At 43.4% G+C, this 17112-nt stretch overlaps 1 protein-coding gene across 8 annotated transcripts in view; it reads right to left on the minus strand.

Annotated features, from left to right (window-relative positions):
- zdhhc18a (zDHHC palmitoyltransferase 18a) overlaps positions 1-16035 on the minus strand; it is a 17565-nt gene extending 1530 nt beyond the window's left edge. Inside the window, exons 1-10 of one of the 8 annotated variants that reach the window (XR_016494965.1) lie at positions 14559-16035; positions 14045-14205; positions 13677-13826; positions 13458-13595; positions 13283-13334; positions 12648-12750; positions 10260-10372; positions 10017-10156; positions 8352-8454; positions 1-714 (exon numbers count right to left, since the gene is read on the minus strand). The exon at positions 1-714 is cut by the window's left edge and continues 1530 nt beyond it. Coding sequence is in view for 7 of the 8 variants with exons in the window: in XM_021596793.3 (XP_021452468.1) it covers positions 265-714; positions 8352-8454; positions 10260-10372; positions 12648-12750; positions 13283-13334; positions 13458-13595; positions 13677-13826; positions 14045-14205; positions 14559-14785 (1497 nt within the window). In the remaining variant the exon portion in view is untranslated. Of the gene's footprint in view, positions 715-1980; positions 2053-8351; positions 8455-10016; positions 10157-10259; positions 10373-12647; positions 12751-13282; positions 13335-13457; positions 13596-13676; positions 13853-14044; positions 14206-14558 lie in introns of all 8 variants that reach the window. The other 7 variants (XM_090230713.1, XM_021596793.3, XM_021596803.3 and 4 more) reach the window with 7 other exon arrangements.
- Between the last annotated feature and the right edge of the window lie 1077 nt (positions 16036-17112).

Consider the following 17112-nt stretch of genomic DNA (forward strand, 5'->3'; position numbering starts at 1 on the left):
GCCAGTAGGATATCTTTCCTTTGAGGAATAAAACATTCTATGAAAATAATGTTTACCAGCTAATTCATCACCAACAGGACAGGGGAAAACACTGGCTTAAGTCCTGAGTTTAGAAGAAGACGTAGTAAGTTCCATGAAAAAGAGAATGGTTAAAAAAAATGCCCGTACAAAGGTTAATGGCAGTGTAGCCACTAATGAGTTCCAGGGAGCTGTGTGGAAGGGGAATGTTCACTGAAGCAGTCCTACTGGAGCCACTGAGTCTGCTCAGTGCAGTGGGATGAAGCCCATGTCAGGAGCGTCTCCCAGGATGATGGTATTGTGGGTGAAGGAGGGAGAGGGACTGGCCAGGCGGAAGGCCGGGTTGTTGGAGTGCAGTGAGGGTCTCTTGCTGCTGTTCACAGGGGGACATTCCATGGACGGGGCCTGGCGCCCTGAGCACCCTGTGGGGGGATGCACATTGGCAGAACTAGAGCAGCCCGTGGGGGGAAACCCATTGGCGGACCCAGAACAGCCGGTGGGGAGAGGCCCATCAGCAGACCCTGAGCAGCTCGAGGTGGGAGGCCCAGCGGAGGAGGAGGGGGCTGGGGACCTGGACTCTGGTCTGACTCTCAACTCCTGGCCAGGGGCAGTCTTGGGGGTGCCAGTGGGCCAGAGGCCCTGGAGCTCAGAAGAGCGGAACACCCTCTCCAGAAGGTCCTTGGTTCTCTGAGTGCACTGTGTGAAGAAAGGAGGAAGGCAGAGAAGTCAAGAAAAAGGGAAAAGTGAGAAAAGGAAACGCAAGAGAAGGAAAAAGATGAAGGGATATGAAGAAGTGAGAGACGGACAGCAATGACATGGCAGAACATGGTTAATGAAGGAAAATGCACAGGAGCTGAAAACAAGCATTAGTTTGGAGCGGCACAGTGAGATTAACGTAAGAGCAATAACCAGGTTAGGTGTGACAGCATGGCATTATGGAGAAAGAGTGAGTTGTTGGCGACAATCCTGTTAGCACAGGACAGGGAGGAACAAAGGCGAAAGAGACAATTAGATACAAAGCTTGGGGAAGCTTCCCTTCCCTCCTGTTAGGGGAGTGATGGGATATGTAGGAAAGGACAAAGTGTATGGTTCCCCTTGGGTCACCGGGGTTGACAAGATGGGCTCGTTTATACCAGGGAAAGTATCCATTATTTGCAACTGCAAGGAAAGCAATACTGTAGTAGTAGAGGGTAGAATGTCATGAGTTACAGTTAGGCTACTTTAGTTTGGCTGCTGTGACATGAAGTTTATCCTGTCCATTGTATTTATGCTTCCAGTGACACCTAGTGAATAAATACAATGAAAAGTACAGTAAATAAGAATAGGGTGTGTTCGTCAGGACACCATCATACCATATACTCATTACACTGGGTTATATGATACTTTCCTCCCTCAATTGCATATGGATAAGTACCTTTCCTTATCAAACTGGATAAGAGACAAACAATAGATGAGTGTTTAGCATTAAGGCTACCGTAACCTCTGACCTTACCACATCTGCTCAGCTGCCCCAAGGCATAAGAGACAATGATTGATAATAGGAATGGCCCAAGTTTGAGAATTTGATGCTCCAGTTGTTCTAAGCTGTGTGTTCTACATCAAGTCATCAACATGACATCCACATGCCTAGAGATGAAGGATAAGTTATGGCTCAAATAGTGGCAGAGTGGCATGCAGTTCCAGAGGTAAGGCACATCATGATGCCCCACAACATACCATGGCTCAATTCACAACACCTTTCCACTTGCTCTACTGAGTGATGAATACAATGTACTAACTGAAATTAAAACCCTAACATTGGATGGGTGATAAGTCAGTATCCCAACAGATATTTCTCACAAATTGTGATGTAATTTCACAGTTACTTATGATAGCAGCCACACATGATGAGCATGCAAACTGAACAGATAACAGCAAAAATAAACGTGTGGTGATGGATTGGAGCTTGAGCCCTACTCTTACCATCGACCCTCTACATGCGGAAGTTACCCTTCAGGCTGTGCAGGACAGAGCAAAACCCTGACAATTCTCCTCCTATAGTGGGGTGGGAGGGACACATAAAACTGAGAGTTAAAAGTGTTACACACTGTGGAGCACAGAGATGAGCAGTTTAGTTCTGGAATGAAAAGGAGAATCACTCAAATTGTAAAAAGCTACCAAGGGAAAAAAGGCCTCAGGACTGCAGGATAAACCGATGGTAATATGGAGTTACTGAAAGATTAAAAACATAAAATCATTGAATAAAAACAGGTAAAGATCATTACTAAGCCAAGATGAAGGAAACTTAGAGGCCAACCTTAAAAATACATATTTAAGATGGGAACACTTTATAATTATGCTTCTACAATGCCTCATATTATAGGATGAAAATATATCATTCAGTGGGGTGTTTTCACCCACTCTGCCCAAACACACTTTGGTTATGACATTTCACTTCATTATGTTATAAAATCAATTTTACCAAGACAAATATGATATTTCATGTTCCAAATCGTTCACTGGGGTCTTTCTCTAACATATCACTCACATTATATCTAAAAAGTCAGATTTCGTGAGCTAATGCATCCGATAATAAGCACTGAGCTCAGTGGACAGAGCGGTGCAGCTTTCAACGAAACTTAAGGATTTTACATTTTTGGGCCATTGTCTTACAAGTTGTTTCCGCGGGCCGCAAATAGCTAAATTAGCATGACAAGGCTTTGAAAATAAAGAGCTTGCAGTACGCACAGTGCTCCATTGACATTTCAGTCTCTTTGAAAAAATAACAAGAACTTTGCAGTAATATGAACAGCATGTACTAAAATATGACAACCATGTCATGTCTCAAAATCGATATCTATCTTACCTCTATATTGTTTGATGTCCTCCGGATTTGAGAAGATTACGGTCCAATGGTAAGCATGTCAAGTAGCCTACATTTTTGCACAGAATCCAGCCTAGCTGACGCGGTGCTATTTTCCTGATTTGAGACTAGGGCTGTTACGGTTACCGTAATACTGCCACACCGGCGGTCATGTGTCATGACTGCAGTCAAATTTCACCTGACCGTTCAGTCACGGTAACTAAGCTTCTCCAAAACTGCGCTCTGATGCTGCTGATGTTCATTAAGAGCCTACCAAACTCGCTAACAGCCAGGTACCCAGCAATCTAATCAAAAAATAAAAATGTTATGAGTTTAAGCACACTGTGTTTGTCTGTTGTGAATTAGAGGTACATCAGATCAAAAATAGACCAATGTATGCAGAAATCCAGGTGATTACAAAGGGTTCACAAACTTTTTCTTGCGACTGTACATAATCTATGCACTTAAATAGCAAATGGAGGACACTTTTCCTGCGTTTCATTTTCATTGCCGACAGGTAGGCTATACCCCTGTTGTAAAGCGAAGCACTGCGCTTAATATTAGGAAAGTTTAGAAGTAAATATTGTAGGCCTAGCCTATAGAAAGCTGATGGGATCCTCTTTTTAAGAGTCGATCAAAACTTAGTTCTCATGCAATTGCATAGCCTATAGAAATGTTGCACAACATGAGCTCATGGGCCCTCATTAATTGTTTGATTAGATTTGCCATTATACACTGCTCAAAAAAATAAAGGGAACACTTAAACACCACAATGTAACTCCAAGTCAATCACACTTCTGTGAAATCAAACTGTCCACTTAGGAAGCAACACTGATTGACAAATGTAACATGCTGTTGTGCAAATGGAATAGACAACAGTTGGAAATTATAGGCAATTAGCAAGACACCCCCAATAAAGGAGTGGTTCTGCAGGTGGGGACCACAGACCACTTTTCAGTTCCTATGCTTCCTGGCTGATGTTTTGGTCACTTTTGAATGCTGGCGGTGCTTTCACTCTAGTGGTAGCATGAGATGGAGTCTACAACCCACACAAGTGGCTCAGGTAGTGCAGCTCATCCAGGATGGCACATCAATGCGAGCTGTGGCAAGAAGGTTTGCTGTGTCTGTCAGCGTAGTGTCCAGAGCATGGAGGCGCTACCAGGAGACAGGCCAGTACATCAGGAGACGTGGAGGAGGCCGTAGGTGAGCAACAACCCAGCAGCAGGACCGCTACCTCTGCCTTTGTGCAAGGAGGAGCAGGAGGAGCACTGCCAGAGCCCTGCAAAATTACCTCCAGCAGGCCACAAATGTGCATGTGCCTGCTCAAACGATCAGAAACAAACTCCATGAGGGTGGTATGAGGGCCCGACGTCCACAGGTGGGTGTTGTGCTTACAGCCCAACACCGTGCAGGTGTTCTGTTTGCCAGAGAACACCAAGATTGGAAAATTCGCCACTGGCGCCCTGTGCTCTTCACAGATGAAAGCAGGTTCACACTGAGCACATGTGACAGACGTGACAGAGTCTGGAGACGCCGTGGAGAACGTTCTGCTGCCTGCAACATCCTCCAGCATGACCGGTTTGGCGGTGGGTCAGTCATGGTGTGGGGTGGCATTTCTTTGGGGGGCTGCACAGCCCTCCATGTGCTCGCCAGAGGTAGCCTGACTGCCATTAGGTACCGAGATGAGATACTCAGACCCTTGTGAGACCATATGCTGGTGCGGTTGGCCCTGGGTTCCTCCTAATGCAAGACAATGCTAGACCTCATGTGGCTGGAGTGTGTCAGCAGTTCCTGCAAGAGGAAGGCATTGATGCTATGGACTGGCCCGCCCGTTTCACAGACCTGAATCCAATTGAGCACATCTGGGACATCATGTCTCGCTCCATCCACCAACGCCACGTTGCACCACAGACTGTCCAGGAGTTGGCGGGTGCTTTAGTCCAGGTCTGGGAGGAGATCCCTCAGGAGACCATCCGCCACCTCATCAGGAGCATGCCCAGGCGTTGTAGGAAGGTCATACAGGCACGTGGAGGCCACACACACTACTGAGCCTCATTTTGACTTGTTTTAAGGACATTACAAAGTTGGATCAGCCTGTAGTGTGGTTATCCACTTTAATTTTGAGTGTGACTCCAAATCCAGACCTCCATGGGTTGATATATTTGATTTCCATTGATAATTTGTGTGATTTTGTTGTCAGCACATGTAAAGAAAAAAGTATTTAATAAGAATATTTCATTCATTCAGATCTAGGATGTGTTATTTTAGTTCCCTTTATTTTTTGAGCAGTGTATTTGCATTAATGTCAGAGTGATTAGAGGGACAATAAATCACTGGTTACCTGGCTGTCAGCGACTGGCCGTTAGCGAGTTTGGTAGGCTATTAAAGAGGAATGGTCCAAAATTCCTCCTGACTGTTGTGCAGGTCATATCCGCAACCACAGAAAGGTTATTGCTGCCAAAGGAGGTCAACCAAGGGTTCACATACTTTATCCACCCTACACTGTGAATGTTTACGCGGTGTGTTCAATAAAGACATGAAAACGTATAATTGTTTGCGTGTTATTAGATTAAGCAGAATGTATTTGTCTATTGTAGTGACTTAGAAGATTACATTTTATGACCAGTTTATGCAGAAATCCAGGTAATTCCAAAGGGTTCAAATACTTTTTCTTGCCACTGTATTTTTGACTCCCTGCCCTGTTCCGACAGGTGCATGATAATGGTCTATTCTAAATCAGAACTAATTTCACACGTATTATTTAGTATATTGTTGGGTTCTGAAAATATTAAATATACTTATTCATGTCACTGAGGGAGAGGGGGGGAATATATAATGTTTACAATCTGTCCTATTGTTAGCCATCACAGGGCTCCTATGGGAGGAGAAGAGACACAGTCTTGTACACGTCAATATGACAGCCGTGAGTTGGGGAGGAGTGAGCAATTTGGGGCCGAAGCCAGGTCAAATGAGGTGAGGAAGAACAGATATCACTAAGGTTCTGTCTAGCAACAAGAGATACATTGGCTGTTCAGATGTGTAGGAGGAAACTCAGTATAGTGTTCAAGTGTTCAATATCAGTGCTTGTGTGAATATATATTGTCTTGTGCAGCTGTATGACACAATGGGTGAATAAACTTGGTTTAAGCTTTACTAATCGTCTGAGTTTTACTAGATTCATTTAGAACCTAACAATATGTAAAGACAAGATTAAATTAAGAATAGTCTGATGAGTGACAATATTATCACTTGTGAATGATGCCCAGCATGTGCAGTAAGGCAAGAAACAGCAACTTTTTCAAATCAGTCACACACATGTAGCCTAGCTCATAGGCCTGCCTACATGTTTTGATATGGTTTTTAACTAAAGTGGCCAAAAAACTCCAAACGTAAACTATAGGCCTAGGACCCCTGGAACACGGTTAGAGAGCACATAGCCTACAGAGCCTAGTGAAACGTGTTCTTAGAAGAGTTATGACTGGCCACTATTTGAAAGAGGATCCCAGCATCTTGTGCGACCATCTTTACTGTTCAATTCTTAAAATTAAGCACACAACCTAGCGTACATAGGCAGCACGTGCGTTAAGTTTGAGGAAGCTAATTTTCACCTTTAAAAAAATGCACATTTATAATAAAGCATTCCATGCATCATCGCATTTGCAGACTTATGTAAGATACATTACAAATAATAGGTTGAGTAGATTGCATAGCCATAACATTAAAGTAGCACTGACCCAACAAGGATAAATGGTGAATATGCACAGTGCGCACTCACCAGGGATCGCAACTAAAGTTGCATAAATAACTGTAAATCAAGCATATAGGAGGACCTGTTTCTTTGTTAACTGCGCAACACAGAATAGCCATATAAGCTCACTCCCTCAAAATATCCTTTCAATTTTATTCAGTTATGTTCAATTGTATTCTTCATACTATAAAATAATGCCACATAATTCTACGGAAATCGTGTCTGCTAAATTAACTAGTGTAGCCCACAGCCATATAGCATAGCCTAAGATGAGGACAATTCCAAATATGCCATTCTGTTTGTCTGAAATAGACTGGTCTGAAGAAAATGTAGCCTAAGATAAATAATGGATTTATTGCGCTGGTGTATGCTATGAATTTATTAGACTTTTTAAAATGTAGATGTTCCATGGTCTGCATCAGTTGCTTGTAGGCTATGCGTGGAAGCCAGGAGACGCTAAAAGTGTTGATATTAATTAAATGGTCAATTACAGTAAAACAGGCAGTTATTTTGCATGACAATCACCAGCTGACAAAATTTCATGACTACCACAGCACTATTTCAGACAACTTTTTTTCCCTCTGGACTCGACTGATTTGGTCCCCCTAATTTTGACTACCCTACAGGGTGAAAACTCCAATACATTTTGAACGAATTATGATAGAGACATAAGGTTTGGACCATTTGTTATTTTACCAATTGGTCAAAAAGATGAGTTTTTGATTGGACACCCCAAATATTGTTTTGGGAGTCCAAACAATATCGCTGCTCCTAAGAGGCGCAGCGGTCTAAGGCACTGCATCTCAGTGCTAGAGGCATCACTACAGGCCCTGGTTCGATTCCAGGCTGTATCACAACCGGTCGTGACTGGGAGTCCCATAGGGAGGCGCACAATTGGCCCAGCGTCATCCGGGTTAGGTTTCGGCCGGGGTTGGCCACCATTGTAAATAAGAATTTGTTCTTAACTGACTTGCTTAGTAAAATAAAGGTTCAATAAAATAAATAATCAAGACAAATTAGATGAACATGATGCAACAATATAAAGTGACTTGAATTTTCAAAGACCTGCCAAAAGTGAATACAATATGACTGGTGATAAAGTGCTTAATAAAAAACTTCTATGTAAACCCAGAGTTTACCCATGTAAACCTAAACTTTCAACTGTTTGCTGAAAGCACCTCTGTTGCAAGAAATTAGCTTCTACAAACCTCAGCCATTTCATTTCCATTGTGGATATCTACATTTATAGCCTGGTCCACACAAGTGCAATAAACACGAGTGTGGAAACCTTTCAACTATACAAACTTGCAAAAAAAAACAAAAAAAAACAGGGGTACAGCTAAGAGGTAGTTCCAATTCAGGCAAATAACAATTATTTAAAAATCAGGTAAAAAAAAAAAAAAAACACTAAAAGCAAGACGTAATGTTCATGGATGCAGTGTCCTATCCTTAATGTGCATTATAAGAATATTATGTGCACCATCCTCCCTCTTATGAAACAATATGTAACATACATAACATGTAAGCACATTTGGGGAAGGGGGGGGGGTCTGAAGGGGATATAGTGGGCTCATGCAGGACAGGCACAGGGGCAGAATCTCAAATGCATACTCCTCGCGTCCACTCTCCTGAAGAAGGTGAGAGGACACGAGGAGTATACAATTGAGATTCTCCAAGGATCAAGGTGAAAACTTTTGAGCTACAGCACGGTCAGGACATGTAGCCACTAGAAGGTGGCCCTACCATGTTTGTGTCATTCTTGGCCAGGAAAGGGGGCCGCCCCATGTCCACTGCAACAGCAGGTGGAATGTCTTCAGGGGGTAAAAAGCCTCTTCTGTCAATTAGACTGAAAGACATGAGAGGAAAAGAGAATGTTAGAAAGATACATAGACAATTTCCATACCCAAGAGGACATTTCATTGATTGCAAGTTGTATCCTTGAGGTATTTATTTATTTATTATTTAACAAGGCAAGTCAGTTAACTTCTTTGGGGTAGGGGGCAGTATTTTCACGTCCGGATGAAAAGCGTGCCCAGAGTAAACTGCCTGCTACTCAGGCCCAGATGCTAGGATACGCATATTATTAGTCGATTTGGATAGAAAACACTGAAGTTTCTAAAACGGTTTGAATGATGTCTGAGTATAACAGAACTCATATGGCAGGCAAAAATCTGAGAAAAAAATCCAAACAGGAAGTGGGAATTCTAAGGTTTGTTGGTTTTCAAGTCTTAGCCTATCCAATATACAGTGTCTGTGGGCTCATTGCACTTCCTAAGGCTTCCACTAGATGTCAACAGTCTTTAGAACCTTGTTTCAGGCTTCTACTGTGAAGTGGGAGAGAATGAGAGCTGACTGAGTCATGGGTCTGCCAGAAGGCCATGTGCTCAGTCAGGCTCACACCCGTGAGAGTTAGCACCGTTCCCTTTCATTTCTAAAGACAAAGGAATTCTCCGGTTGAAACATTATTGAAGATTTATGATAAAAACATCATAAAGATTGATTATATACATCGTTTGACATGTTTCTACGAACTGTAATATAACTTTTTGACCTAGTGCCTGCGCATTTGGATTACTGTACTATATGCGAACAAAAAGGAGGTATTTGGACATAAATGGACTTTATCGAACAAAACTAACATTTATTGTGGAACTGGGATTCCTGGGAGTGCATTCTGATGAAGATCAAAGGTAAGTGAATATTTATAATGCTATTTCTGACTTTTGTTGACTCCATAACATAGCGGGTATCTGTATTGCTTGTTTTGGTCTCTGAGCGCTGTACTCAGATTATTCCATGGTGTGCTTTTTCCGTAAAGCTTTTTTGAAATCTGACACAGCGGTTGCATTAAGGAGAAGTATATATATCTTTAATTCCATGCATAAGTTGTATTTTCATCAACATTTATGATGAGTATTTCTGTAAATTGACGTGGCTCTCTGCACTTTCACCGGATGTTTTGGAGGCAAAATACAAACGCGCCAATGTAAACAGAGACTTTTGGATATAAATATGAACTTCATCGAACAAAACATACATGTATTGTGTAACATGAAGTCCTATGAGTACCATCTGATGAAGATCAAAGGTTAGTGATTAATTTTCTCTATTTCTGCTTTTTGTGACTCCACTCTTTGGCTGGAAAAATTGCTGTTTTTTGTGACTAGGTACCTAACAATCGCATGGTATGATTTTGTCGTAAAGCCTTTTTGAAATCGGTCACTGTGGTGGGATTAACAACAAGTTTATCTTTAAAATGGTGTATAATACATGTATGTTTGAGGAATTTAATTATGAGATTTCTGTTTGAATTTGGCGCCCTGCACTTTCACTGGATTTTGGTCAGGTTAGTGTTCCAAGTACCCTAGAGAGGTTAAGAACAAATATTTTTTTACAATGACAGCCTACCCCGGCCAAACCTGGACGACGCTGGGTTGATTGGGAGTCACATAGGGCGGTGCACAATCACAGCCGGATGTGATACAGCCTGGATTCAAACCAGGGACTGTAGTGACGCCTTTTGCACTGAGATGCAGTGCCTTAGACTGCTGCGCCACTCGGGAGCAAAGTTTAACAAAGGGTGAACTGAGATACATTTCATATGACAGCAGCAACTTTGACTGGCGTGGGGGTTTAGCCATACATACTGACCTGGGGGGCATGGGCCCACACAGCGTTGCACAGCAGTTGGTAAAGATGTTGTCGTAAGTGTAGGGATTCCCAGAGTCCTCTGCACCTCTTTTACTCAACCAGGAGCCTTTTATCTGCACAGGAAAGACAAAGTTAAGAAGCAGTCTGGAGACCAAGCAGGATCAAACATTCAAGTACTGTATATTTAGGTTAATAGAATGTGTAGTGCGGCCTTGTGGTCTAGCAAGAAAACCACTTCCTCCGGCACAATGTCTACCGTGTCTGAATAGGTTGAAATCTGCCACCTGCCCTTTCACCCAACCACTCTTATCTTCGACCTCTGTCTCTCTCACCATTTTGAGAAACAATCCTCAAAAAAAAGTAAGTGTAGTGTACTAAACAAAATATAAAGCAAAAAAATAAACATCTCTTTTTCAGGACCCTGTCTTTCAAAGATAATTTGTAAAAATCCAAATAACTTCATAGATCTTCATTGTAAAGGGTTTAAACACTGTTTCCCATGCTTGTTCAATGAACCATAAACAATTAATGAACATGCAAATGTGGAACGGTCGTTAGGACACTAACAGCTTACAGACGGTGGGCAATTAAGGTCACAGTTATGAAAACTTAGGACACTATAGAGGCCTTTCTACTGACTCTGAAAAACACCAAAAGATGCCCAGGGTCCCTGCTCATCTGCGTGAACGTGCCTTAGGCATGCTGAAAGGAGGCATGAGGACTGCAGATGTGGCCAGGGCAATAAATTGCAATGTCCGTACTGTGAGACGCTCTACAGGGAGACAGGACGGACAGCTGATCATCCTTGCAGTGGCAGACCACGTGTAACAACATCTGCACAGGATAGGTACATCCGAACATTACACCTGCGGGACAGGTACAGGATGGCAACAACTACCGAGTTACAACAGGAATGCACAATCCCTCCATCAGTGCTCAGACTGTCCGCAATAGGCTGAGAGAGGCTGGACTGAGGGCTTGTAGGCCTGTTGTAAGGCAGGTCCTCACCAGATATCACCGGCAACAACATCGCCTAAGGGCACAAATCCACCTTCGCTGGACCAGACAGGACTGGCAAAAAGTGCTCTTCACTGAGGAGTCGTGGTTTTGTCTCACCAGGGGTGATGGTTGGATTCGCATTTATCGTCAAAGGAATGAGCGTAACACCGAGGCCTGTACTCTGGAGCGGGATCGATTTGGAGGTGGAGGGTCCATGGTCTGGGGGGGTGTCTCACAGCATCATCGGACTGAGCTTGTCGTCATTGCAGGCAATCTCAACACTGTGTTACAGGGAAAACATCCTCCTCCCTCATGTGGTACCCTTCCTTCAGGCTCATCCTGCCATGACCCTCCAGCATGACAATGCCACCAGCCATACTGCTCGTTCTGTGTGTGATTTCCTGCAAGACCGGAATGTCAGTGTTCTGCCATTGCCTAGCGAAGAGCCCGGATCTCAATCCCATTGAGCACGCCTGGGACCTGCTGGATTGGAGGGTGAGGGCTAGGGCCATTCCCCCCAGAAATGTCCAGGAACTTGCAGGTGCCTTGGTGGTGGAAGAGTGGGGTAACATCTCACAGCAAGAACTGGCAAATCTTGTGCAGTCCATGAGGAGATGCACTGCAGTACTTAATGCAGCTGGTGGCCACACCAGATACTGACTGTTACTTTTGATTTTGACCCCTTTGTTCAGGGACACATTATTCAATTTCTGTGTCTATGGAACTTGTTCAGTTTGTGTCTCAGTTGTGGAATCTTGTTATGTTCATACAAATATTTACACATAAATTTGCTGAAAATAAACCCAGTTGACAGTGAGAGGATGTTTCTTTTTTTGCTGAGTTTATTATAGGTAGTTAATCTTCAGTTACTTGTGAAGCCTCTAATTTATCCAATGCAGTAATGAGTTATGTCCTGAGTAGCAACCTAGCGGTACCAAAAGCCCTGGTCTTCCCTAGAAAACCTATGTAAATGACCATCGCCAAAACAGGCCAAACACTTTTTTAGACAGAGGTTTTGGACTTTAAAATGTGCGTGATCAACTAGCATGATCAAGTTCGATCCCTACTGAATTATTTTAAGGTTCACTACAAATCGAGATATTGTATTAAATAGGGATCCATTCTGACTACTACATTTGTCGTAACACAGGACCACGTGCTGACAGACCATTCACAGGCCGGCAGGCTATGTGTTGACTATCAGGCAGGATGAAAACAACTACGTTGACCATGATCCTTAGCGATTTTTGGTGCCATTCAGCAATATGGGGCGCTTCAAATTCAAATAGTTCTGGCCTCATACACCATCTGGAGTTTTCTATAGGAATACATGGATGATGTCAGCGCTATCACTATCTACTATTTTCAAGATCTATGGTTGGTACTCACATCTTCATTTGTTGTGAGGTTGAAGGCCACCAAGTATGTATGGAAACCTGAAAGCCCCAGAATAGACCAAATGGAGAAGAAGCAAATAACTAGTTCAACCACAGTGAGAGGGCTTGTCAAGGCTTCAACATACACTAACTAGCAAAGGTTATCAACAATGACTATCAATAACAAGAGCTACATGATCATCAGAAGGCCTTATTGTGTGAATCTTAGGGAATCACAATCAGTCACAATATCAGAGCCATGAAGGCCTAACTACTGGTTTCCCTGAACTGCAATTATACCATATTACTAACTGTTCTGGGTTTATAAGAAATCACAAAACCCACTATTGTAAACCACATAATGTGTCAAGCCAGCCAGTGTGACAACATTAGGTTGCACACCTGCTTCTGAAGTTTTGCCATCTGTCTAAAAGCCACAGGCTTACACCATTGCCAGTGTGTGAAGAATGGACTACAGGGAACTGATCCTATTAGGAATTAGTGGGCTTAGGCCAAAGTCTTAGAACCAGGAACAAAATCCTTGTCAACTTCTATCTCTGGGCTAAGAGCAAGAGCAGCAGTGTGGGCATCCAAGTCACTATAGGGATTGTAATGAGATAGAGAGAATGTTTAGTGTGAAAAGGATATCTGGCAGGATTCTCCTGTAAGGCCAGAACTAAGCCATTCCCTCCTTGGGATCCTGAAAAACAGGAAGGTAAAAAGTCAGCAACCCAATACGAACACTCCACAGTCAATATTGTCACAGAACAGCAGGGAAGGAAACATAGTGCATTCGTGTTTGTTTGCGAGTGAGCATACATACGTAGCGTGAGGTGTGTGACAACACAACCGAAGATGAAGGAGGTGTGGAAGGAGAGAGAGACTATGAAGCTGTAGAAGAAGCGGTAGTTACGCTTGCCCACACAGTTCCCCACCCACGGGCAATGGTGATCGAACCGCTCTGAGGGCAGAACATTAAAAAAATTGAGATATGGTATATTTGGACACTTTGAACAACAGTCACTACCCATACAGTCCTTACCCACACAGTTGTCACACATGCTGCAGTGTGAGGTTCGAGGAGGGCGGAACATCTTGCAGGTGAAGCAATACTTAAGCTTCACCACCTGCTGGTTAATGAGGATTTCTTTGGTGCGCGGAGGGGGGTGGTACGTGGAGGAACCTGAGGTGTCTTGAATCAGGGGAGGGATCGATTCTCTGACATCAATACAATTGTGTTGTTGACATTAACAAGATCACATATGAAACAAAATGTTAACTGAATACAAATGCCGTTGAAGGATATTAATCTGTACTATGAACACCACTGAAACAGTTGATCCCATATATACCCCAGCTGGTCTAGCTCTTCAGCCATCACCCCAGTCTGTTACACTATATCCATCTTACCTATCTGCTTCTCAATGTCTGCAGCCTCATCTGGCAAGGTCCTAGGCAGGATTCCAGGGTCTGTAAAGCTGGTCTGCAGTAGGGAGGTGACCACAAACACAAACAACACTCCACCAATCACAGGTATGCAGACGGTCAGGTGAGTCACCAGGAATGGGCAACTGCAAGAACAAGAGTGGATATGAGAGCTTGTCGGTGCCTGGCCTTGAGTGGTTGAGACACCCATTCTAATAGGCCTACTGTACAACCCTAAAATCTACATGAGCCAGAGACAAGCTCAATTCAAATAGACAAAATAAACTACAGTAAAGACAGAGATTTTTAGGTAAGCCTGTATGGCCCTGAGCTTCACTGTTAGTTAACTAGTCAGCAACTTTGAATAACTGAGGAAGCCTACTCAACGAAGTAATGTTAACAACCTAGTTAGCTATGCAACTAACGTTAGATGGCTGTCTAGACTGGTAACATTAAGTTAAACAAAAGCGAAGCAAAATTATGATGCATAGCTACTTACTCGAATGCAAAGAAGAGGCCACTTGTGACAATGATAAGGCCGAGTGTCAGAGGCAGGATACCATTTTGTCTGGCCAGAATAATCCGTCCATCGCAATAAAAACGATTTTTCCCTGGAAATACTTCCCATTTTCTCCGAGGCCTCTGCACATTTTCGGTACAGGGTTGCGTTGACGAGGGTGTTGAAATTCCCCGTGGGTCAATTTGCTGGTACTCACAATTTTTCATAATGTAAAAGGGTTCCGGTGATCAAATTAAGTTAGTTAGCTAGCTACAGTAGCTGTTTACGTTAGCTTACTAACCACCGGGCTGGCTAACGTTAGGTATTTATCTAACGTTAATCGAATGTTTCTGCTAGCTACGAGATCATTAAGCGACCATGCAAGCAAACCAGTTAACGTTAGCTAACTATCACTATTCTTCTAGCAATTTATTTAGCCAATTATCAAGCTCATTGCAGCCAAAACAGCGACCGCGTTCCCATTCATACTGACGTTAGTTAGCTAGCCATCGACACGCCACCAAAACAGCTTCTGACGGTGTCTCACACATACATACATACATACATACATACATATATATATATACACAATCGTTCGTTGTATGCTACTGCCAGAATCCACTATTTAGTCCTTTGCTTCACAATTAACGACAAACTTATATTATGTTCTAGCTAGATAAATGCTCAACAAGCGGTGTGGCCATCTTTGCCTTCCGCCAAAAAAACTCAATAGTGTGCAACTGCAACCTGCATTTCGAGGCGTTCCTGCATCTGCCAGCCGAACACATACTCTCACTGTCGTTAATAACATAACTGCGGGGAACCAGTACCCGAAATACCAACGTGTTTTCATCCCTCGGCGTCCTAACCTGACGAATGGACATAGTTCCTTTAATTAAAACCTCTTAGGGATAGACCCCTTTTTTTTCCAATTTTCGCCTAAAATGACATATCAAATCTAACTGCCTGTAGCTCCGGCCCTGAAGCAAGGATATGCATATTCTTGGTACCATTTGAAAGGAAACACTTTGAAGTTTATGGACATGTGAATTGAATGTAGGAGAATAACACAATAGAGCTGGTAGAAGAAAATACAAAGAAATACCGCCATCTTTGGAAATGCAAGAGAAAGGTCCCAGTTCTAGTCATCACTCTGGTAATTCCGATGGTGTCCAAAAGATGGCAGCAGTATGTGCAAAGTTTCAGACGGATAACATTCTCCATGACATTTAGTGTGAAGTCACCCAGCTACATATGGGCAAATCGTGAAGGAGACAGTTGCATTCATTTTAACTTTTCTGCAAGAATATCGTCACATCTGTATACTTCGACTTTGATTTAGCTTTTCCAGTATAAGTAGCCATATTATAAGTTTGACATTCGCAAAACAACCAGTTTTTATACCTCTGAATATTCTTCAAATTTTTGTCCAAAAGGGAAAAGGCATGCTGTCGCAAACGGTTAGCACCTACATTTTGCGACAGACACATGGTTTCTGGATACTCCCATAAAGCTCAGCTCATTGGCTATCTAGCTAGATTTGTTTGACCCCGATTGGTGCTTGTTTGACAAAGTTAGAGTCGTTCAGGTAAAGACCGCCAGCGTCATCTGAGTGCCATGAAGGCGTCGCTCTCTGACCAAATATGGTGTCCTATAGGATATACACTGCTCAAAAAAATAAAGGGAACACTTAAACAACACAATGTAACTCCAAGTCAATCACACTTCTGTGAAATCAAGCTGTCCACTTAGGAAGCAACACTGATTGACAATAAATTTCACATGCTGTTGTGCAAATGGAATAGACAACAGGTGGAAATTATAGGCAATTAGCAAGACGCCCCCAATAAAGGAGTGGTTCTGCAGGTGGTGACCACAGACCACTTCTCAGTTCCTATGCTTCCTGGCTGATGTTTTGGTCACTTTTGAATGCTGGCGGTGCTTTCACTAGTGGTAGCAAGTGGCTCAGGTAGTGCAGCTTATCCAGGATGGCACATCAATGCGAGCTGTGGCAAGAAGGTTTGCTGTGTCTGTCAGCGTAGTGTCCAGAGCATGGAGGCGCTACCAGGAGACAGGCCAGTACATCAGGAGACGTGGAGGAGGCCATAGGAGGGCAACAACCCAGCAGCAGGACCGCTACCTCCGCCTTTGTGCAAGGAGGAGCACTGCCAGAGCCCTGCAAAATAACCTCCAGCAGGCCACAAATGTGCATGTGTCTGCTCAAACGGTCAGAAACATACTCCATGAGGGTGTTATGAGGGCCCGACGTCCACAGGTGGGGGTTGTGCTTACAGACCAACACCGTGCAGGATGTTTGGCATTTGCCAGAGAACACCAAGATTGGCAAATTCGCCACTGGCGCCCTGTGCTCTTCATAGATGAAAGCAGGTTCACACTTAGCACATGTGGCAGACGTGACAGAGTCTGGAGACGCCGTGGAGAATGTTCTGCTGCCTGCAACATCCTCCAGCATGACCGGTTTGGCGGTGGGTCAGTCATGGTGTGGGGTGGCATTTCTTTGGGGGGCCGCACAGCCCTCCATGTGCTCGCCAGA

The sequence above is a fragment of the Oncorhynchus mykiss genome, chromosome 3 (genome assembly GCF_057628025.1).
Source record: "Oncorhynchus mykiss isolate SJ-2025 chromosome 3, ASM5762802v1, whole genome shotgun sequence".
Lineage (NCBI taxonomy): Eukaryota > Metazoa > Chordata > Actinopteri > Salmoniformes > Salmonidae > Oncorhynchus > Oncorhynchus mykiss.